This window comes from Pocillopora damicornis, chromosome 2, assembly GCF_964200805.1.
Source record: "Pocillopora damicornis chromosome 2, jaPocDami1.2, whole genome shotgun sequence".
Taxonomy (NCBI): domain Eukaryota; kingdom Metazoa; phylum Cnidaria; class Anthozoa; order Scleractinia; family Pocilloporidae; genus Pocillopora; species Pocillopora damicornis.
Window position 1 is genome coordinate 6,065,585 of NC_142671.1, and position 24,838 is coordinate 6,090,422.

Consider the following 24,838-nt stretch of genomic DNA (forward strand, 5'->3'; position numbering starts at 1 on the left):
AAAACAAGTGTTGTGTCGAATTCCGACTATCTTTTAGTCTTGAAATACATGCTCCTCTGACTTAGAGGGCTGGACATTTGGCGTTTTAATGGACGCAAGCAAAGGAAAGAGAACAAAGTCGATATCAGCAATAGTATCTAATCATTTTGATTCTAAGAAATTGGACAATGAGGCCAAAATCGGAATCAAAGGTGGGCCGAAAACAAATAATTGGTAAATGGAAAAAGGTAAACTGGCTTTGAAATTATATGAGACGAAAACAAGCGTGTGGATTTGCAGGTTTCTTAAAGGATCATAACTCAAAATAAACAATTTTGCCGACTCGTAACGCCGTTGAAAAGATGATGCATATATTTATGATCTTCACAAGAGACAGGGCTGATGGCTGTAATGCACTCTTTAAAAGACCTCGGTGAGTACACGTTTAAATTTTAGCCCGTAACTAATTTGATCTATTTATTTCTTCTTCCCGCTATTTAAGATAAGGATGTCTTTCGTCCTTTCGACAAAGTTTGTTTAAATTCCTGAAAAATGACTTCATCTCCTGCTTGTTATTTCGGTAAACATTGTAAACCTTTCGAAGATCATTCAAATGACGATCATTCGTTTAAAGGAAGGAATCAGAACGATTCAAGAACCATAGCAAAGATAATTTACCCTTGAAGTCGCTTTGAAAGAAGGGAGAGGGGTTTATTTCTCTCTGTAGGCCTTATGACTTGTTTCTGTTCCCATGATATGTTGCCATTTATCTGCCATTTCCTACAGATCTCTGACAACGTTTTTCTGTACCTTATCTCATCCAACAAAAGTTACCCTACAAAACATCCGCCAATAGTTTTACAAACCAACCTTTAAAGTACCTATCAAATTCTCCGTATAGAGTTCTTACAACTCATTTTAATTCACAGACTTCTGGTGAACCACAACAAAACACAGATCATTGTATGTAAATTACTTCCGAGGGTTGCAATCCCTTTCATGTAAAGTCGATAGGGTAGAAGCGTTAAAATTTTACCCCTCTTGTGAATCTCGACGGTTTCAAACCTCTAAATTGATTTCTTAAAAAAAAGTTATGACCTCTGACTCGGCCTTTATCCTAAGGATAAAAATACAATATACCTATATGCCAACATTTAGGAAAACATAACCCAATAGGAGTTCTAAAAAACTGACATGAGACTCTCAATGGGATTAACCATCAGCAGTAAAACGGAAAAAATAATTATAAAAAACGTAATAAATTTTAACCATTAGTCGCAAAAAAGCGGACTGTAAAATTTTTTTTTTAACTCAAGGGGAAAAAATAGACCGTTAGCCGTAAAATGGCCATAATTTTAATCGTTAGCCGTTGGGTAAAAGTCACTCCATTGAGACCGTTAAACAATTCTTCCTATTTTCAATGACAAGTTATCTTTCTCACCGACTTTTGAACGGTCTATCTACAGTACAGGTGTTAATTCTGTAATAAGTTAAAGGAAAGAAAATAGACACTGTAAAAATTGTTTACCGTACACATCAGCAAAACAACTTTAAACTTGATCTTCCTTTATCCGTAATTCCTCGACAGGCCTTCTTGTGTAAAAACTAGGAAAAGGGAGGTTTTAGCCGAAAAAAAAAGAAGGAAAAAGGGAAATTCGTAGTTAAATATTCCTAAGTTGAACTGACGATCCGATTCGCGACTGCAAATCCATTGTGTGGAAGATCTCACGCCCTTAGTCTTTTGTTCTTAGTACAAGTTATACTCCATATGATTCGAACACATTTCCTTTTCAATTTTATGTAAAAAAAAATATATGTTTGTTCATTTTAATTTCAGCATGAAATGAAGTCACTTCAATATTTTTTGGAATTTCTTTTGCCGGTAGCTGTTGCTGTGCTGTTTCTTAAAGGGCGATGTGCACATGGTAAGTCATAGCTCCAGGTACTTTGATTCCGGGAACAGCTTCGATCTTCATGATTACCGTCCCAGCTGGGCGTAACACGTTACTGAATCGGTAATCCTTGGAGAGAATGAACCCTTGAAAAGGAGTTGTAACTATGGACTCTCTTAAGCCATTAAAAAGAAGAGGGGGGGGGGGGGGAGAACTCTACGATTGGAATGAAATACAAAAGATATTTCAATGAGCTGCATGATAGTGTTGTTGCATGCACCTTAAAGACATCGAGTTCCCTGATCATTGGCAATGATTCCCATACGTAAAAAGGCCTATAATGGTTAATAAACTAATGTAAGGTATGTGTGAAAATTTTTCTTTAACTTGCAATAAAAAAATGAGCTTTATTTATTGTAAAACTGGTCCATGTTTGCAGGTGCAGTATGCAGACGTCCAGTTGACATCGCCTTTGCAATTGATGCCTCGGGTAGTGTGGGATCATGGGGATATGATCAAGAGAAGAAATTTGTACAAAATACCGTGGGAATATTTGGAATATCTCGCTCTGGAACGCATGCTGCAGTAATAGTGTACAGCACAAGGGCTGAGGTTACAATATCATTTCCTCAACATAACCACTTCTGGAGTTTCTCCAGAGCAGTTTCTAAACTTCCTTATCCCGGTGGGTATACCAGAATTGACCTGGCACTGAAAAAGGCAGCAGAGGAGGTGTTTTCTATTGACGGTGGAACACGGAGCAGTGTACCTAAGATACTGATTGTAATGACGGACGGTTATCAGACACGTACCTCAGATTCGATCCCTCTTGACAAAGCGGTTCTACCCTTGAGAGCCAAAGGAGTTCAGGTTTATGCTTTGGCCATCGGGCAGTATGTGAGGGATTACGAGTTGAGGTTGCTTGTTGAAAAACCAGCACACATCTTCCGATCCAGTAGGTTTAGCAGTCTCAGCAGTGTTATATCGAAATTGGCAACAACAACTTGTACCAATGGTGAGTGTGTAATGAAGTTTTTCAAAAAAGAAAAAACAACAGATCTGAAATTCACTGTTAATTAATAACATTTTTCTCAAAGTCTCATGCCTCTGGAAACGAGGTCGGTATAGGTAAGATGCCTTTCAGTAACTAGTCACTGATTAGCACTTCCACCCTCCAAAGCTCAGAGAAAGGAAATACATTTTTCCTCACACTATGCCTTACCTACAATCAGTGTCAAAATTAGGGGACACATCATGTTTGAAGAGTTTTATTTATCTGTGGAAAAACACTCCTGTTTGTACCACACCCTAAATCATGGTCAAGACCCCCCCTCCCTATTCATTGTTGCCTGTATGTAGCTAAACGTTCATGGAATCACGATACGACATCGTTTTGGGAAGAAGAGGAAGAATAAGTTAACTCAACAAGGGGAATTGGAAAGGTCAATGTGTCAGCAATTTTGACGCCTATAGTAAGGTAAAGGCAATGTGTATACTCGTGCCAAGTGGCGCATCCAGCCGGAGTCTATGCCAGTTTCCTTGGCACAAAGCTACCAGGAGTAATACTTCTCCCTCCTGGATGGGATGCCATTCCATCGCAAAATTACCCCCAGCATTTCATCGAGTTTCCCTGACAATTCGCCGCTACCCATTTATACTCCAGTCGCATCCAGCCGGAGTCTATGCCAGTTTCCATGGCATAAAGCTACCAGTAGTAATGTTACTCCCTCCTGGATGGGATGCCATTCCGTTGCAAGATTATCTCCAGCATTTTATCAGGCTTCCCTGACAATTCGCCGCTACTAATTTATACTCCCGGGCGAAGAAAGGCACAGTGAGGGTAAAGCGTCCTATCCAGGAGTTCCACTTAATTTCTCGAACCATAACCCTCCGCCGGCCAATCGCCAGGATTCCCATTATTGCTCGTGCTCTAGTCTCAATCAATAGTGTGATCGTGATCTCAAGACAGTATCTAAAAAAGTTCAAATTCAGCATGCCTCTTATTGAACACTGACTGATGGATTTTCTGCAGCCCTACCTGCGGTGTTCTAAAAAATTTCAAATTCAGCATGCCTTTTATTGAGCACTGACTGATGTATTTTTTGCAGCCCTACCTACGGCGTTCGGAATTTATCCACTTAACCAGCAAACCCGTGGAAAGGACATAAGCGCACGTAAGGCTCCTAAAGGTTACTTAAGTTCAGTAAACATCGTCTCTGGACCCTACGGGAGAGCTGGTGGAGCATTTTACCTCAAGGGAACATCCGACAGCTACATTGACTTCCCAAACAGCGCTCGTGGCAAATTGGACGCGTACAGTTCTATCTCAATATTTTTGTGGGTTTTCCCTGAAGGCACATCTGGTCCTATCATCAACTACCGAAGAGGAGGATATGGCGTCGGCCTTTGGATGACACGCTCCAAACTACTCGTGGGTCTTATTTACAGCCGCCGCAACTTTTACAGAAGAAAAATTTATTTTTACAATTTTTATCCAAAGAGGTGGTATTATGTTGGACTTACGTACGATTACAACCACGGAATTGCAAGTTTGTGGGTCAATGGCAAAATGGTGAGATGAGTTATATTTATATTCTGAGATGATCAGTAAGCCATAATGGGAGGTTTAACAATAACTTGGGCATTCAAAGTCAAGACTTCACCTAGAATAAGTAATACAGCACATGGTTTGAATCTGTAGGTAACATGTGCTAATGTGGTGTGCACTTCCGGGTAAGTGTAGACCTGAGGAGGATTGTTGTCAGTAATGACTGACGTTTCGACATCCTGAGCTGATGTCATCATCAGAGTCTAGTAAATAGTTGTTGTCATTCGAATGTACTGGGTCTGTTTCGTGTAAATTTATTGGTTAGTTTAACCGTAAAGCTATTGGTTGTAAGACTTACGTGGCGTAAGGCGTTCGTGATCGGTAAGTTTCGATCCATCTGTAAAGTTTGGTCGTTCTGGTCATGTGTGATTTTAATGTTAATATATTAGTTGATATGTAGGTTACAAACACCAGCTACGGCCCTAAAGCGAGTTGATGTCCGTTTGCTGTTAAAAAGATTTATTTGTTATTTTTCTTTTAGGCTTCTCACTTAAGGATTGGACGTATACACTTAGCTACACAATATCCCATTCGTATGGGTGCCATGAGCGACCCAAAGCAGTACTTTAGAGGCAGGGTCACTTGTCTGCAGATTTATGGAATTGCACTGACTGCCAACCAGATACAATCTGTAAAGACGAAATGTGCCGCCGGCGACAGTAAGTGATTTCATGTAATTCAGAAATATTTGGCTAGTAATTTGCCTTTTTGACTTCAACTATGCATAATAACTCAATATTTCAGAGAAAGATCCTTGTCTTGCCAGTCCTTGCAAAAATGGAGGGAGCTGCATTGTGGACACGAAAGATAAAACCGGCTATCGATGTCGCTGCAAACCAGGGTACCGTGGACATCGATGTGACGGTAACAATTATTCGCTTGGATGTCTTTATTTTAATTTAATTCAATTTGATTTAGAACCAAGCTCAGGGGAAACGATGGCGTTTTCTTTTCTCATAATCCCAAATAAAATTGATCATTGTCCATTTGAAACGTCAACACGAACATTTCCCTGAATGGAAAGAGAGAGAAAAAAATTTATTTGAGTTCAGAGGACCACCAACAGGTAATTTTAACTGTTGAATTATCAATTGGTGAAATTATTTAGTTGCTTCCATGTGTTATCGACCGCAAACATTTAAAGTGATACATAGAGAAGATGCATCAAGCGATAACTGCGAGATGTTAGATTCACCTTTTTGAAGGCGGACCCAAGAATATCAAGCAGAACTTTACCGTTCACATCCTAATCATCATTATCGCCGTTATTATCATCATCGTATCATGTCTGCAGTTTCACGGTTCGTTTCGATCATCTTCCAATTTGGCCTTTGACTTCCTTTATTTGCAACTGCTTACAGAAAAACCAACACAATCAACTGGAAAGCCAACAGCAAGACCAACTGGAAAGCGAACAACAGCAGCAAAAGGTAATCACAAAAATGTGGATAACGATAGCAACATAAAATTCTAAGTGGTGTAGATGACGCTTCGTACACTTATACTTTGGCAAATACTCGCAAGTATGTTGTTAGCAACGAGCCTGAGATCCCTTTTCTAGAGACTGGTCCCTATAAAGTCATACTTCGATAGCTTAATAAAAAGAATGAAAGTCTAGGTCTTGGCTTAAAGGTCATTCTCTTCTGTTTTGGGTTCGGATATTTTTATGGTATAAACTTAAAAACGAAAATTATTTCGACCCCGAATGTTAGCACAGCATACCATAAAAATAAAGCATTCCGTGTCAGGCAAAGAAGCCCTTGTCATTTGTGCATGTTTCTAAATGATAGGGACTGATGCAAAGAGGTACTTTCCTTTGCTTAATTGTATCCCTTCTCTAACATCACTAAGGATCACCGGGCCGAAGAATTCCAACAACACCAGGACAGACCACCAAGCCGGCCAGCACTGGAGGAGTAACCACCCCTGGAGCTATCACAAATATAAGTAAGTTTCCGGAACCATAGCAAGATTTTTCAAAACTGTTCAAGACAGTCATAATCTGTGCTTAACGCTTATTGACTGAAATGTATTAATAATGTCGAAGTAAAATATGTTATTGGTATGGTATTTCAAAATAAGAAATTCGCACACCGTAAATCTGAGGTCAGAAAATATGGTGAAATTGCTCTGCTCCTTGATAGCAGCGAGTTATCTGAAAATAGATCCGTCATCTTTCTTACGTGGGTAGAACCTCACGACATTTTACTCTCGCGAATCGTGGGTTACACATTTTGAAAATCGTCATGATCCAAACTTGCTCTTACAGATGGTTTCCGTATAGAGGTGGTGGAGTTTATCAATCGATTGAGACGCCTGCATGGTGCAGGTCCTCTTATTATTTCCACTCGTATTTCTACGGCAGCCCAAAACTGGGCTCAAGTCTTGGTCTCCAAAGGCACAGCCTCCATAGATCCGAACACGAATTACGGCACGAATGTGTTCACCAAGGTTGGTTCTCAAACTGGTTTGGCCCAGTTGGCTGTGGTGACATGGTACACATCAGTGAAGTATTATGACTGGGCCAGGCGCCAGCCAAAAATTCTGGCACTGCCTTTTATTCATCTCGTATGGCTCTCAAGTAACTTTGTTGGTGTCGGATTGGCCAGGTCGCCATCTGCAAAGTTTTACATCGTTGTGTACTTTGACCCAATGCCTGGAAATAAACAGCCGTTGCTTAAAGAAAACGTTCTACCATATACAGGTATGCGACACAGAAAGAAATAATACTCACTAAACTGTCTAAACTATAGCGCAAGGTGATGATACAGGTTCTTAGTCCGGCGTTAAATACTTCAAAAGCAATTTTTTTTCTTAAATTCAGAAAGGGAAATGTAGTAAAGAATGACTGTAAATTGCTGCGAATAGGAATATTCGTTACTGCTTAGGTTGTACCACGCACTTTTTTCACCAATTCAAAGATTAGCAAGTTAGAATAAGAGGCAAAAAACGGAGATGTTGGATAAATTAAATGTTAACTTGGTATTTCAAATCTTTATTCCTAGATGTATACATCCTATTGCAGAGTGGTAAGTAAATTATTGTCTCCTTTTCGTTTGTGATGCTCCCGCTCAAAAATTTGATTTAAGTTTTATTTTCTCAATAAATAAAAGACCCTACAAGGCTCATGGCTCGGGGATTAAAATCGAGAAGCTTTTTTTGTGTTTATAGCCAAAATGCAAGTTACATCTCAGGGGCTATTCATTTCGTTGATCAGTACCAAAGAAGTAATTATTCTACCACCCATTGCTCACTGCAGTAAAATCATCAAGATGTTTCTGTGCAATACTAGGTATTGTAACTCTGTCAATCTCATTCAATAGCACTGTGTACCAAGGGATATACGCTTCACAAAGGAACTTGTTACAGATATCATTCGGATAAACAAACTTGGGAGGGAGCATTGTTTCAGAGCGCCAAAGATAACGCTACCTTGGTATCCTTCCACCAGACATATGAGGTTGGCTTTGTCCAAAGGCTTATTACACCAGGAATAACAGGTTTAGTGTGGACAGGCTTGAATGATCGGATCACGGAGGGGACGTATACGTGGTCGGACGGTACCAGTGTTGATCACACTTCTTGGAAAGCAAACGAACCAACGGGTTTAAAGGAAGACTGTGTTGGTATAGAAGGGACTAGCTATGGCACCCTTATGTCTGATGCTCCATGTACTGAGCCACATAGCTACGTGTCTAGAAAGCCACTTGAAGGTGAGGAATTGCCTCTTTATCTTCCTTTTCAGAGACTTTTTGAGAGAACACCCATGGATTATATATCACGCCACTGCACGTTTGACCCAGAAAGCTCTAGCTAGAGCAGCACTATAGATCCTTAATTCATCACAGAGTCGCAGTCCACAACTCAGGTTTACTGAACATTACCTTCTTAGTGTAACAAAATGTGCGTACAACCCAAAACCAGGACACATTTGAGATCTGTAGAAGGAACTAACTTTTAAACTGAAGTACAGATTTAAGACTGGTTCCTCACCTGCACATTCTAAAACACTACTTTTAGGACTAATTACATATCGAATGAAGATACAACTTACTTCTTTACTGTGGACGGATGATTACGGCCAAGCGACGTCTTTCCCGTATTTGGACCTCAAGCAAAAGATAGAAACAATGGTAGGTTTTTGAGCTGTAAGTAAATCAATGTGTTATGGGTCAGTTGAAAACATAAAGAAAAAAAAGTACAGCCGTTTCCATGTTATTGCGTACCATAAATTTGAGGATTTAACCACGAGGCACCCACACTGTGATTTTTACAAAGGCTACAGCTCTTCCCACGTCTCAATACACTTCCAAATAGTATCTAAGATATTAAACAGTTTTCGCATGTAGTATCGCATCTATAAACCACCTTAGAGTGGTCGTTTATACAAATAACAAACTGAAGATGACCTCATCAGTTGATAATTGCCCTAATTATTAATGCTTTTTTGCTATTATTGATTTCCTTCCCTAATTTTAGCTGCTGGAAATCTTTAAGATTGATCCGACCTTCGTGTCAGGATATGTCGAAGATTTCAGGTAAATGCATGTATACTTTGCTGAGAAGACTTTAATCAGTGATCAGTTAATTTCCTCTTTAACAAAACTTTTGGTGATGAAATTTTCGTATCTTTTTTCCATCTGATCATTAGCTTTTTCCCACAGCAAAACCCCTAAGGTAATCTCTCAACCCACTGCTAAGCCAACAAAGCCTGGTATTGCGACTCCTGCCAAGTCATCAGGGACATCTCCAGTCTCTGGAGCCACCAGACCAACACTGGTTTCGACAGGAACCACACAGGCCACTCCAGCGTCAAAACCTACTTCAGGTGGAGCAATTTCCAAGTAAGGGGTCGACATTAAAATTGTAATGATTTGTGGTTTATCGTCTCTCGCGGAAACAGGCCTTACTTAACAAACGAGGGGGCTAAAATATCTTATGACCACAAAAAAATATTAAAAAAAAAACTTCACGACCCAAATGTATGAAACATTTTTCATCTTCTCTTTCGTTTCTCGGAAAAAATCGATATGAACTCCTTTTTTTCTATCTGCTAGTGAGAAGTCGTCGGTGACAAGTTCAATTATTTTGAAGTTTGGACCAGGAGTAAAACCTGATCCTACAAAGCCATTTCAAAATCATTTGAGGAGGAACCTTGGAAGACTTCCAGGTCCGGTTAATCTGAAAACTCTTATCCAATCCGTCAGAATAGTTCACCCAGGTAAGTTTTTACATAAATATGTGAAAGTGAACGAAAATATACCATGGTTTTAAGGTAGACGCTAAATAGACCTCTACAACCTACTTCAACCTTTTCCAATGTTATATTATGTATTTTTTCATTTATCTCAGGAGTTCCACCAGCTGTGTTGGGAACTTGTACACCCGCCTGCTATACCACTTGCCTCGTCTCTTGTAATCCATTTTGTTGCAATTCCAAAATGGCTGCTGGAAGCAATATACAGTACTCTGCCATGCGACACGCTGTAATAACCCAAGCAAATCGCAGGCGATTTATTATGCCTGGCTTTTCGAGGTATCCAATGGCTCCCCTCCAGACCATGGTACCGCAGGCCCGTGCGATGACAGTTCCAGTGACACTGGCAATAAGATGTGTTCCAACCGTTCAGGCACCTTGCCCACCAGGCACTCAAGTTTCACAAACTGTTCAGGGCTCTTATAAAATGCCTCAACCTCGAACTATTCAAGGAATCTTGAGCCCAAAGCAACGTCCGATCATGTCGATCCCACGCTTGACATTGCCAAGGCTTCCTTATTCAACCAATCAGCAGGCATTTCTCCCAAGGGCCGCCAATCCAGTGCAGATACCTTGTATACCAAGTCTTTATAACCTATGTCCACCATTAATACGTCCCCCTACAAAGCCTCTGAAAGTGACAGATCCTCCACAGCACATAATACATCTTCCACCGCCTCAGATGCAGCCACCCTGTATTCCGAGTGCGTTCAATCCTTGTCCACCACAAACAGGTCTTCCTTCAAGTCCTTTAAAAGTAACAGATCCTCCTCAACACATAATACATCTTCCTCCGCCACAGTTACAGCCACCCTGTATTCCGAGTGCGTTCAATCCCTGTCCACCACAAATAAGTCCTCCTTTGAGACCTATGAAAGTAACTGATCCTCCGCAGCATGTGATTCATTTACCTCCACCACAGATACAACCTCCTTGTATTCCTAGTGCGTACAACCCATGTCCTCAGCCAATTATACCCCCTGTGAATCCTGCACTTGCACAATCCCCACCACAACAAATGAATCGTCTGCTACCACCACAGATGCAACCTCCTTGCATTCCATCTTTATACAATCGTTGTCCACCTCAGACGAATATTCCACCTTCCAAATTAAAAGTTATAGATCCTCCGCAACATGTGATACATTTGCCACCACCACAGATGCAACCCCCTTGTATTCCTAGTGCGTACAATCCATGTCCTCAACCCATTAGGCCCCCTATAAAACCTGCACTGGCCACGTACCCACCACAACAATTTATGCGGCTGGTACGACCACAGGCGCAGACTCCTTGTATTCCTAGTGCGTACAATCCATGTCCCCAACCAATTATGCCCCCTATTATGCCTACACAGGCCAGATACCCATCACCACTATTATGGCCTGTGCTTTGCATTCCTCTTCCTAACCGCCCTTGTCCTCCAAGAAAGCTTTCGAAACCATCACACAAGAAGGGCAAGTCTCGAGCTTTCATGCCCAAACCCGTTGTGAGTTCCTATGTGGTCCCGTATAGCAACTTACCATACTGGCAATCTCGGGTGGCATCCTATACTCCATTTGTCGCACCGCCATTTCCAGTTTACCCAATACGGCGATTTCCAACCTATGCAACCCAAAATTATGGCCAACAACCACCATTTCAGCGGTATCGCTCCCCTGCCTTGTCTCAGATGTCGCCAATACAGCCCTTTGGATTGCCTCCTTGGAGTCCAATGCCTTTCCCCTATTTCAGCCGAGTTACCAAACCTTCTCTCGGTGACAGACCTAAAAAGACTTTGCCTGAGCCTCCAAAGCCCTCTCAGGCTCCTCAACCGCTTAAGCCTATTCCAGTCAAAGGACCAATTTCTTTACAAGGTTCTTTAACTCTTTATCCTAAGCCAGCACCAATAGCTCCTCCTTTTCCTTTCCCTCCGTATCCCCAAGGACAAAATCCCTTCTCCATGATCAACCCCTGCATCCCTTCTCTAGCGAATCCCTGTAATCAAAATACAGGAAATGTACCTTCAATGCCTCCTACGAATTCGTACGACAGAAAATCTAGGCCTATACTTTTAACACGACCTCTGCAGGTTCAAGGAAGCATTTATCTCAAACCACCTCCACCACGCCCATTCCCTATGCCGCCGAGTTATACATCAAGTGTTATGAATCCTTTTTCCAGGCTCGTTTCTCCCAAACCACCAAATGCACCTCAGATAGCTGCGTCCCCCCATTCAATAATTGTTCAGCTTCCCGAAATTTCTCTTCAGACTGCTCCAGCATCTTTACTTCCAAAGCCTATCGTTCCACCTCCACCACCTTCACCAGTCTTTCCAAGTAGCTGTCCAATATCCTGTACTCACTATCCAGGAGTATTTTGCCCTACATATTGCGCGAAATATTGTTGTAAAAAGAGAGGTAGGAAACAGAAGAGTCCCTCGAAGACGAAAAGTAAGAAGCCTGATAAAAATAAGAAGCAAAAAGAGGCCAAGGCAAAAAGCAAAGAGAAAAAAATTTTGAAAGTGAAAAAAGCTAAGAAGGGATAAATCTAAATTTCATATGATTTTGTTAGCCAAGCTAATTCAAATAGTTTTGTTCGCTTTTCACCGGAGCAGCTGTACTCTTTTGTGCGTTGAGCGATTATAATCCTCTGATAATTGTAGTCCTTAACGGATATAAGACAGTTTGGTTCCGTCCTCTTACGCTCAAATACAATGTCATAGGGCAATTTGTAATGTGGTTTTGATAAGCACAAGTGAGTTTTGCACTAGCAATACGGGCTCGTACTTATTTACACCAAATTGCTCGAAAAATCATGTTATTGCTTATTAGTAATTTGCCAAAAGGTCTGGAGAGCAGCAGATATGTAACGAATTTAAGAAAGTGAACGACACTGTCGAAACATGTTTTTAAAAAAGTGTCGTTTATTTCCTTAAATTCGTTATTCGTAATTTAGAAGAAAAAAGCATCCCAGAAAGTCAAGATAGACAAAATTTGACGGCGCGCGCTCGCTATTTGAAGTTTATACTCGTGCTATAACTTTGCTACATAAGAAATTAACTCGTTTTCAGCCAGTCAGAAGCGCGTAGTTTTTTCATGTATATCATTACATTGATTTATGTATATTTCACAGACCTCAGGACAAACACTTACAGCTCGAATCGAAAACATTTTCTTGTAATTTTAATTTTAGTTTCGTAGAAAAGGTTGTGGTTATTCATCGTGATGAATAACAATAAAAGCTAAGCATGGCTCTCCTGTTGTTGTGTTTTTTTGATCGTGGGCATCCGCGCTTCTGGAATTTCTATTCCACTATCCCTGTTGTTGTTGTTAGGGTGAAGTCTTATATGAATTACCTCTTTAACTCTGCGCGTGTAGTAATAAGGGTCATGATCAATAAACTTTACTTCGTTCCAGAGTGGCTTGTGTGCGGTGTTGTGGGCATGCTCTGAAACAGCGGAGGTCTCGGTACGGGCGAGTCGAATGTCTCGATCGTGCTCCTTAATTCTGTCTTGCATGGGTCTTCCAGTTTCTCCGATGTACACCCTGCCGCATTCACAGGGAATCCTGTAAACTACGCCATCCTGTTTAGCCGGTTCGACAGCATCTTTTTGTCGCACTAACTGAGATCTTAGCGTAGTCTCCGACTTGAAAACAGCGTTTACGGCTTGTTGTTGTAGGCAACGGCGAAGCTGTTCGGACAGACCTTTGACATAAGGTAAAACCGCAGTAGCTTTGAACTCGTTGGCGGGTTCGGCACTGTTGTTTGGTTTTCCGACAGCGACAGCGGACCGCCGAGGGAGCAAGTCACTGAGTGAAGAGCAAGGATAGAAGTGCACCAATCAGAGCTGTTGAAAAAACAACTAATCACAGCAGAGCATCATGCTTTCTAAGATCACGCATGACCAGTCGACCTCATCGCCTAAAGAAGACTAGAAGTATGCAGTCGAAACGTCGCGATCTACATCACACGTGACTACATCGTGAGACAAACGAAAAAACTTAGCTTTTATTAATTTTAGTTTTATATAAAAAGAATACTTATCGTTAATTGAAAATCGCTCAAATCCTCATTGATTACAGTATATCCGATAATTTTTTTAGCAATCATCGATCATCGAGTGCATATCATTTCGTTGTATAGAGGCAGTGGAAATTTGTGTTTATTTTGCTCATAAATTCTTTAGCATCTGCACATCATCGCACTACACATCACAACAAATTCCTTTAAAGAGTCCTTCTTAGCAATTTACAGGAAGCTTATGACAAGTTAATCTGGAAATGGGGTAGCCTACCATCCGAGTTCTCTGTAGCTCGATTGTAGAGCATGTAAGCGCAAAACTGAAGATCTGAAGTTCGAAAGCTGATGGGGGACACGAAGTTCTCTTCATTCCCTCGGTAGTAACAAAACAACTCATATCTTTTTTTTCTTTTAGGGATGTTTTTAGATAACTTTCTGGTGTTTGTTTCTTTAACAAATAGTTATGTTGTTTGCTGAGAAATTATATGCAAGCAATGTATAACTGTAAGTTCAAGGCGCTTCAATCTTTAAGGTGTAATTGGAGTAAAATCATGCAATCCAGAGATTTATTGCTCATATTGTTTTCGCTTTTAATTCATCCATCAATCGAACAAAATCCAACGCAATACTAGATAAGAAACCAAGAGGTCCTTGATAACCATATTTTAAATCAATATTACAATGACAGACCAAGACTTTCCTGCGCGAAAGTTGCTGATTCATTTAAATTGTACTTTAAGACCCTGATCTGACATTCCCTAGAGGATCTGGAAAAAGTGCATTTGTGCCATGGATTGATGCCATTACTCATGATTTTCCGCTTTGGCCAAATATAAACACAGGCATTCGGAAAATTTGCGCGTACTATATGTGCATATGGTTGTTTCCTGGTCTAGTAATCAAATTCTGTTTGATTACGTCTGTTAGGCTAGGAAATTAAATCACAAATGTAAAAGGAGATCAGACAGTAAAATAAAAAAGTTTAATGATGGCTAGTCAATCGGTCTGTATTTTTAATTTATACAAATGACCTCATAAAGTGTACGTAATTTTTGCTCAGCACTGTAAGCTTTTTTTTGAAGGAGAGATAGTGAGACGCTTACAACTAACCTTGTTTTTTCAAAGTAACAGGAAATCTGGGAAGTTCCTAGAAATAAATCTACAAAGCAACTCGTTCAATTCAGTTGGGGCAGTTTTAGTTTTTGGTTAAGGAGTTATGAAATAACATTCAAACAACCTGTTAGACTTCTTTCATCCACTGTTGAGATAACGAAAACAATCGCTAGTTTTCATTTAAAGCTTGAGCAAGCCAACTCATGAAATCGTGACTTCTTTATTCTGATATAAAAACAGTCACCAGCCTTTTTTTAAGACCCATGAACGCCGACTAAAGAAATAAATCTCTGTACGTTTTAAGAGACATCTTTAAGAAAAACGCCATCAATTTTAATGACATGAAAAACGAAAGTTTGCTCCGATTTCCGTCTAGCACCTCTGTGATTGTAAATAAGCTTGTGACATAACTGCTGTGATATTTAATCGTAAAAATATATTTATTAATTTCTATTTTGCACTTTTTGCACCAATTTCATGTAGGTCTTTAAAGAGAAATAGATTACAGCTGGAGCGATTTAAGTCCGTATCGCCATTTCCTTCAAACGTTCTTCTGTCGATGCTCTTAAATGCAACCTACTACTTTAGTTGTCTTATCCTTTTTCAGTGTAACCTGCTCCATAAGCTTCAATGTTTAAATAAAATTACATAAAAACAACGAAATCTCGCCATTTCTGTTGGTCAGTCAACTCAAAACACAATGTGACTTATGACTGAAAATATTCAAAAGTTAGAAGATTGAGTCACCGTAACTAGACATCGGAAGTAGTTGTAAGTGAGCCATGTCTGGAGGGTTCTAGCAAAGACCAGAGGACTTCTTTTATTTGGCTCCGGAAACTACTTTATATCTGACATCCAGGTAGGGAATTTAGAACGTTAAATGATAATAATGGTGAAAACTGTATTTGTATTTTAGTAAGCTGAACGTCTGGTATTTGTACCATAAATTGGGTTTGTCAGAGCATCCTTATGAAATTTGTTTTTGGAGAATCCTCGTAACATATCGGAAAAAGCGTAAAAATAACACATTACCTAGCACAGTCTATAAACTGCTACAATTCTTTCCTAAATTTTTGAGCCCTGATTCGCTTGCATTGTTGCTAAAAACTTTTACAACGAAGCCATTAGTTGTTAGATTGATGTCAATTTTGCCGTCTCTCCTTTCATTGTCAAATTTTATAACACTATATCCTAAGTCTTGAGTGCCATCATCACTGAAACACACATTCCTGTGAACAACGAAAATTGGCAACCTTCTGTCTATTAAAAAACCAAATGTTGTCCGTTCGCGAGCTGCATGTTTACCTTTTCATGGTTGCTCATGAGCAATGGAGTAGAGAAATTGGGAGCCACAGCAAATCGATTTGACCTGTAGCCTATTATCACGGAGATTATTGTCCACGGTAGGTTTCTTCTAAATGCAAGACCAGATACTTTCACGAAATTGCAAACAAACAAAACTTCAACGTAAACCCGCTCAAAGGGAAAACTTCATTTTACGATAAGACAAGAAAGTAAAATTAACTTTCAAGTTAAGCTCCAATCCTAGTTGTAAGGGATTCATTAATCAATTTTTGTGTTCGCAGCTGTATAACATGTCGGTCAATATTGTTATGAATTTAGCATTCCGTCGTGATATGGTAATTTACCTGCATGAGATAATATATCTTCATGTTCAACGTGTTACCCTTAGTTAATGCAGTTCTTGTCAATTCTTACATGGCAACTAGTCTTTTTATAAATTTTTCTGCAAATTACATCAGCGCTTCTCAGTCTTAGAAATTAATTTCTTCAGAAACACTGCAGGAATTTGATATTTTATTAAGTTGTTAAGGAAAAATACCTCATGCTATACCCACCTGCCGTGTTTATAAATCCTGTATTTATAACTTAAATGATCCGTGCAATATGTAATACCAATTGACCTGTCAGTTTTATCTCAGGGACAGCGCACTTTGATCAGCAAGACACACTAAAGATTGAGGTGAGACAATTTATTAACCGTTTACATTCCATTTGATTGTTTTATTGATTTCTTCTTCGCCTTGCCTTTACTCGTCAAACCTTTTACGAGTATACTATCTAAAAGCATAAAATTCACAGGCCTATTGGGTCGTCCAGGTAAATGTCAGCAATACGGATGACGGATTGCCTGTGTGAAGATTATTTGTCGTAGAGGTATATCTGCGGCAAATCATCTAACACATAGTAGGAAGACTTCTACAAAATTATTTGTTCTCTGCGAGTAGTAAATTATTAGCTTTACTTATCCCCACCATTAGAAAGAAACATAATATGTCCGATGGCGAACCCACTCCTCTCTGGGCAACATTCTAGACTTAACCTTAATCCATTGATTGTGATATATATAATCGTATATCACACTGTCAACCATTAGCTCATTTGACAAGATTTCACAAAGCATTTAAATATAAAACTTGTAGAACATATTTATTAAAATTCGGTAAAAGTCCATCATACAAGATACAATAGTGTATCAAAGCAATGATGCAACGATGCAGATGATCAGATGTTTATTCTCATACAGGTTTGGAAAACCTAGTGCACTGATATGAGGGGACTCTTAGGAATTTTTCTTCTAACATTTGGTCTCCTTGTAAGAGCTAGAGGTAAGGACACGAAAATATTATATCCACCTTAAATTAAAAAACTTTCCTGAAATTCAAAGTCACAACAGATTTTACCTTTTCCTAACGTATTCAAACTCGTTATGAGCGACTTCCCTATCTATTCTTTGCATTGTTCTACCCGAGTTAAAATCAATCGATGTAAAGCTGTTGTTTTTCCACGGCACAACTGGTGGTCTCTCACAATTGAATAATTAAAAAAAACCATTTTCCCAATAATACTGTCTGCCTGACTGCCTTAAGCTTCCTTGGCTAATTCATCCACACAATGAAGTAATATTATAAACGTTAACTATCCTCCTGAGTTAGAATTATCTTCCTTTGAGAATTCAGGTTTTGGAACTATTACTGCAGTTAATAAAATAAAATAGACAGGTTGCGCGACTAGTTTCTTAATTAAGTTTCTAAATACGCAAAAACAGAGCAAGTAGGTACACTAGTTCTATTTTCCCGCCACCGGTGATGCTCGCTCTTTTGTGTTTTACTCTGCAGAACACGACAGTTTATCTCCTACACCAGGCCTTAACGACGGTTAGTAAAACTGACAACTTTCCCGTGTGGCTGTAGAATATATATGCCCTCAATATGCTTATTCGAGAGGCTGGAAACTCGTCTCAACCAATAAAAGCCATTAACTTAAGTGTTTGGAATGGACTGCATTCCCTATCATCAGCAACCAAATATCCAAAAATCCCCATTGCAATGGATGCCAATCACTGTTTTAAAAGCGAGAAAAAAGTAAATTCTATAAAAATTGAAGAGATACTTCCCAGCTTAGAGGAGTTTGTGTTATATTACAGCATTTACCGACAGCAGTGACGAAACTGCTGCACCGTCTTCGTTCTCTGATTCTGCTAGCCGTCACCATCATAACGCCAATAACGATTGGCTATCCGAAGATGATGACGATGATGACGATGACGTCATGGACGAGAGCCAGCTGAATGTGCAGCCAGCTGCCTCAGCCAAGACCGCGGCAAAAGCTGCCGCTAAACCCCTCTCTACTGGTAGGTTGAAACAATGACGGAAGTCAACAGAATAAATTGAATGAAACGTTTAAGTTTGATTCTTAATAGAACTGCAATATGATAAAGAAAGAGAAAAGTTGGTCCCCAAATTGACCAGATTCAGACTTGCAAGTTAAACGAAAAATGCAAGTTCGATGAAAAACTAAGTATGCCTCTACTTGCTTGTTTAATCAGTTTGCCATGAACGCTGGCGGAACGAACGAGGTCTTTTAATAACTGATTTACTTACTTTCACTGTGACTTGTTTTTATCTTATCATATTTCACACAGTGCAACTGGAAAGCAAGATATTGTACGAGTTGAGCGGTTATCGAAGGTTATTCGGTGGAGGCCCTCTCTTTAGGTCGGCAACCCTTGACATTGGAGCTAAAGCCGCTAACGACAAAATGCAGAAAGGAGGTGTGATCAGGAAAGATGCCAGCATCAAACACGGACAACTGCAGTGCATAAAATTGGTAACTTCAGACAAAGTGTCCGCTGAGTGCAACTCCTTTTGGTTAAAACAAATGCAGGATTACGATTGGTCAAAACCAGCATTGAAAGATAACAACAGGTTTTTCGTCACCGCCGTTTGGATGGCTGCAACTCATGCTGGAATAGCGGTCAAAAAGGGTCCTTCTGGAAGATACTTTGTGACCATCTTGGTCGATCCCGCTCCAGATGTAAATAATGCCAAGGCTCTTCCCGATGCTAAAAAGATGAAAGCCAATGTAAAACCATATACCGGTAAGGGAACTAAGATCAACGTGGCCTCCTTGATTAAATTGATTAACAAGATAATTTATCAACTCTTATAACATGTAGCTACATGTCTGTAAACGAGCAGATGATGTTCCAACGAAGAAAAAGGTCCCGGGTCATTATAATATTTTTGGAAAGCCTGTCAGGACACGCAATTATCTCCATTTGACGCCACTATCGCTTTTTAGTTTGGTCAAAACTTGTAGTTTAAAGTTGTGCAGCATAACGAGGAAGACGAAGGGACAAAAAAATTTGGAAATAAATTAAGATCAAACAGCTCGCTTAGGAGAGAAACGCCTAATTATTTCTTTTCAATGGGCTTTTAACAACAGGCAACCTTGTTGCATAACTGGGCACGCACGCACTATTTTATGCTGCCCTTTCTTGCCATCTGCGCATCTCCTTATAAACGCCATTATGCCAAGTATCGAAGAATGAATTTAATTTTGTTTCTCTCTATTTCAGACATGTTTACTGCAGCTACTGGAGGTAAAACTTGTGTTGTTCCTGTTTTTCTTTTTTTTTTTTTAGACGTGTAAATTTAATCAGCAAATGCAACGTTATCTGGGAAAAATCTAATACTTGTAAGAAAGTAAATAGCTTATGGCTGGTTGCTACGACCTATCTCACCTGTGATACGGTTTTAGTGGCTAAAGAAAGGGTCTGTGCGATCAATAAGTATTAATAGCGCTAATACTGACAATCACACCGATCTCATTTTATGCATTTATTTGAATAAAGCCAAATGCCCCACTGGATTTACCGAATATCAAGGCTCCTGTTACAAGCTGCACAAAGACAAGCAGACATGGATGAATGCTTTAGGAGAATGTCTGAAAGAAAGCGCAACTCTCCCTCCGATCGAGTCATCATTAGAAAACGATTTTTTCAAGCAGGGGCTCTTGAAGGGCCAGAAAGATTTCACCTGGCTGGGCTTTAACGACCGTCTGGCAGAAAGTATGTACATGTCGGTTGAGGGCTCACAGATTCGCTTCATGGACTGGGTGAATGGACAGCCTACAGGCAAAAATGAAAACTGCGTTGGCTTCAATAACAAGGCCAAGTACGGCACTATGGCAGACTTTCCATGTACCACTGCCAGCACGTATGTGTGCAAAAAACCTTTAGAAGGTAAGCGATGACGGATTTTGTTGTTTTGTACCACACGCAGAAATTGTTTGACGAGCATACATTGTTAACAAGCGGAACAGAGTTATGTGACTTTCTCTGAAGTTTATGTCATGGACCTAAATTACATTTTACACTAAAGTGTGTAACAGTATTACATACGAAAATATTATTCTCGTGGCAATTTACGGTTGTTTTACGTGTAAAATGTTTTAGCATAATGTTGATCATCCCCTGTAGGTTACATTACCTATCTCCTGAAACTCGAAGTGGAATCCATGGTGTGGTTGGATGACTTGGGAAATCCTGGATCTCTCGCTTACCAGCAACTATCTACAAAGTTCCAAAAGGCGGTATGAATTAAGCATTTACCAATTTTACATTTACCAGTGTATTACCCATTAACTACGTATAGTTAGAAAGACCTGGTTCTAAATGACACCGATTTTATATTTGATTTTCAGCTCAAAGAAATTTACACAAAGGCTGGAGTTAAAAATCTCATGAGTTCCGTAATCACTTCTGTCAGGTAAGTCCATGGGAAGAGAACAAGAAAACTATTGTCCTTATTTCAACATTTCTAAAGCTCAGTCTCACTATACGAACCACGTTATCAGATATTCAGGGCAAGAACCACGGTTAAGACGTTTCTAAATTTTTGTGTTCTTAATCTTTTGTCCGATTTAGCAACGGTCTCCCACCTCCACCACCAGTACCAGTATACAACTACTTTGGCAAACGTCAGGTTACTGCAATCAGAGTGACTCCAGCACCTACAACTCCTCCAAAACCAAAGCCTTCTGGTGGTGTAGCCACGCCTGCAAAGCCCACTCCTCCTAAGGTTCCAACCACAAAGTAAGAGTTAGCTTCCACAAGTATTAACGACTAAGTTAAAGAAATGTAGCGTATTAGGATTATTGGTTGAAAATTATCCTCGTGGTTTAACCATTTTAATGTAAAGTCAATTTTTTTGGCCTTAAAACATGAATAAGACAATAAACTTTTTGATTAAATGAACTGTCATTGAGGGCGGGTAGTACTACATTCGGTACATCACTGACCTTTGTGCTATAACACAGCTGAGGTTATGCAAATGCTTTTCTTGAAAAAGTATGTTTGTGTACCCCAAGATAACCGAAACCTATGTTCAACTTTGAAGAGATGCTGGGGTGATGTTAAACTTTTTAACTAAGAGAAATGCCATATTTGCCGAAAAATAAGCTTGAACTCTGTTTTTAGGCCAAAGAAGAAGGTTATTGTGAAACTATCCCTGACATTTGGACCAAGCAACATTCTCCCAGACCCAACATCACCTCTTCAGGAATATCTTCGAGCTAATGGAAACAAACTACCAGCACCACTGAGCGAAAAGCTGAAACTTCTCACCATCAGTATAGCTCCTCCAGGTATGTTACTTAACTGTAACTCTCTTTGTTATCCTGGAAGAAAAGCTGGCCCAATGTATTTGATGAAAGAGCATTTCGAATTTATCTCGAGTTTAGCGAAAGGTAAATAGCATTTGGAGAGCTTAAAATGAAGTTGATGCTTTACTAAACACGTTCTTTTTTTCTTATATATTGATGCAGGTTCAGCATCTTGCCCTCCAATCTGTGCAACTCAGTGTGTTTCAAGCTGCGCTCCAAGCTGCTGCACCTCCACAGTGCCTGCCCCTGCTCCATATATGGCACCCCCATGTGTACCAACTCCATATAATCCCTGCCCACCTAAGCCAGCTCCAACGCAACCACCACCAACACAGCCAAAGGTCCAAGCCAAACGACCTGCTGCAAAATGCACTCCTACGCTAACCTCGCCCTGTCCACAACCGATGCCTTTTCCTGCTCCAGCTTTCCCACAATATCCTCCACCTCCACCTCCACCCTGTGTTCCAACAATAATGAACAACTTTTGCCGCAACATGGTCGCAAGGCCACTGGCAGCAAACACAGGACGCTTCTTTCCTAAAAAGCCTTTGATGAGTGCTCCTCGCATTGCTTACAGATTTCCACTTCAACCGGCATACAGGCGTATAATGCCTAGGTTGGTATCTTCAAGGCCGGTGTCTCGTGCTGTGTTGCCTGTTCCACAGGCAGGGGCATTTAGGCAGTGTATACCCTCTGCTCTATCATCATGTCCTCCTATTATGATGCCTCCTCCTCCTCCTCCACCTCAGCCTATGATGATACCTCAATATCCCATGCCTCAGGTAAGGAGCCAGTTTGCTCAGTTTAGTTTCATGCCAAAATGACCTTAGAACAAAGGGGGAGTATTTTTCTGGAAGGGATAAAAATGAAGGGCACTCACGACGAGGGATAAATGGAGAACACTTACAAAGAAACATATCAGGTTTATCATGAGGTGTGGATGAGGAGAGGTGGAGAATAATTGGGAGGACTAATATTTCAATAGCACTTTGAGTTGGGGTGTTTTCATAAAAGACGAAGCGAACTGAAATACAAACTATCATATAAAGCAAGCTTTCATCTCCAACATTTGGTTTTACTAATTTGCTCTATTTATTTTAAACAGATGGCCCCACCCTGCATTCCAAATATTTCCCCGAACTGTCCACCAAAACCACCACCGAAGAAGCCAGCGGCCAAGGCAGCAAAACCACCTAAACCTGTGAACCTTATGGGTTTGACTTATCCACAAAGCAGCATGATAATGCTTCCTCCACCACCGCCTCCTCCGATGCCGCCACCAATGCCTATGCCTTGCATTCCGTCTCCTTTCAACCCCTGCCCACCCCCCTCCCCACCAAAAGCGGGAAAAACTAAGTCTAAAAGCACAGCTCCCAAACCGTGCGCTCCAGTGCCAACTCCTGGATGCACACCACCAATGCCTATGCCCATGCCCATGCCAATGCCAATGCCTATGCCTATGCCCATGCCAATGCCAGCGCCACCAATGCCCATGCCAATGCCTTGTGGACTTCCTCCGGCAAAACCCTGTAAACCAGTGACTCCACCGCCGCCCAAGCCAATGTTAATCAAACTTCCTGCCATACAGATCCAAGTGCCTCAGCAACAACCACCACCTATGGTCCCACCTATGGTGCCACCTATGATGCCACCTATGATGCCACCTATGCCTCCCTGTCCCCCAATGTGTGGAGCCGCGCCTCCCACTGTATGCCCACCTGCCTGTCCCAAACCATGCTGCAAAACAAGACTGGGACGGTCTGTAGAGTCTTCCAAAAAGGAGTAAAGTACTTCACTTATCGACGCTTTATAAAGACTGAAGAACACTGTGACTAGCAGTGTAAGTCAGCCACAAGAAAACTCTAAATAATGTCTGAACAGATAGGCTAGTATGCAACGTTTTGAATTTTCTTGGCCGGAATGACTGCATTTTGTCGCTCGGTTAGCGTGTTTTATACGCAAATCAATCAATGACTGCAATCTGTTGCACGTTTTTAAGCTTTTAGACTTATAAGCCAACATAAAAAAAAAACTCGTTTAGCAAACCACAGCTGAGTAATAAAAGAGCTGATAAAAATTCTGTATTAGTTACTTCATAAATCCGACGTTCTCGAGTACTTGGGTTTATCTTACCTTTCTCTTCTGGTGGCAGGAGTTTGACAGGAGCTTCTCATCATTTCTTCCTCGGAGAAAGAAAACCATCGTTTAGGTTATAATATATCGTAGTGCTAGATTGACAAGTACATATGTATATTTTATTTTGGCTCGCATTATATTGTAAATTAATGTTTAGTTCTTAAGTGATTGTATTGAGATTTTATTTACAAGGGTTCTATCTCATAGGACAATGTGATCGTTTTCCATGATCACGCGCAGAGAAGATATTCAATAAAGCTGAGGAGTCTCTAAAATATATTCTGTTGTTACAATCCAGTGTCTGCCAGACTTTTCTCTTATGCATTGTTAAGGTAGGGGAAAAGAGATAAGCACACTCAGATGAGAACTTTACTGGCTTTTTTGCGACGGAAGTAATGGTTAGGTATTAGAGGGCGATTGAGGGCCTGAACGTTCTCGAGAATTTAACCCATAAACATGAACAACACACCCTTTGTAATATCCCCGACGTTATGCAACAATATCGCGCGAATTGAACGAGCCCATATGAATGATGGGTAAATCTTGGTTGCTGGTTGAAAAAAGTTATTGTAAATCGACAAAAAGTGAAAAAAGAGCTGGATAATATAACGTACATGAAAGACTGTACACTTAAAACACTCCTTCTGGGAAGATAAACATTACTGTCGCCAGAGGAACATGTAGAGTATACAAGGCTTAAGAGAACTTTACTAAAGCCTTGGAAATTATCCGTAAACAACTAGATGCTCTTCGCCCTTCTAATATTTTTAGCTGAATACCAGTGAATGAAGATTGTTTCAAAAGGTCTACATACAACCGTGCTACCGCTCATTTGGTTGACAGCTTAAATTAAACGTCCTGTTCCTAGAAATCTAGGTGTGT

The 24,838-nt window shown here is 40.3% G+C and overlaps 2 protein-coding genes and 1 pseudogene across 3 annotated transcripts; 2 read left to right on the forward strand and 1 right to left on the reverse strand.

Moving 5' to 3' along the window:
* Positions 1-350: 350 nt before the first annotated feature.
* On the forward strand, positions 351-13,132 carry LOC149049670 (uncharacterized). Its single transcript, XM_089195281.1, has 16 exons — positions 351-412; positions 1,817-1,904; positions 2,311-2,886; positions 3,980-4,443; positions 4,961-5,138; positions 5,224-5,343; positions 5,841-5,909; positions 6,331-6,426; positions 6,749-7,183; positions 7,485-7,508; positions 7,803-8,192; positions 8,500-8,612; positions 8,959-9,017; positions 9,144-9,323; positions 9,537-9,700; positions 9,832-13,132. The coding sequence occupies exons 2-16, from the start codon at positions 1,823-1,825 to the stop codon at positions 12,261-12,263; spliced, it is 5,382 nt and encodes a 1,793-aa protein (XP_089051407.1). The 5' UTR covers positions 351-412; positions 1,817-1,822; the 3' UTR covers positions 12,264-13,132.
* Positions 12,935-16,699, reverse strand: LOC149049671 (uncharacterized; annotated as a pseudogene).
* On the forward strand, positions 15,597-24,233 carry LOC113683101 (uncharacterized). Of its 2 annotated transcripts, none has more exons than XM_027200309.2 (14): positions 15,597-15,710; positions 16,795-16,835; positions 17,400-17,481; positions 17,992-18,030; positions 18,300-18,506; positions 18,798-19,253; positions 19,734-19,757; positions 20,010-20,399; positions 20,637-20,749; positions 20,861-20,925; positions 21,084-21,251; positions 21,636-21,802; positions 21,983-22,602; positions 22,926-24,233. In XM_027200309.2, exons 3-14 carry the CDS (start codon positions 17,424-17,426, stop codon positions 23,604-23,606), a joined length of 2,988 nt encoding a protein of 995 aa, XP_027056110.2. In that variant the 5' UTR covers positions 15,597-15,710; positions 16,795-16,835; positions 17,400-17,423; the 3' UTR covers positions 23,607-24,233. The 2 variants fall into 2 exon arrangements, with proteins under 2 accessions (XP_027056110.2, XP_027056109.2); XM_027200308.2 differs by having other exon boundaries at positions 15,606-15,710; positions 16,784-16,835.
* The last annotated feature ends 605 nt before the right edge of the window (positions 24,234-24,838 follow it).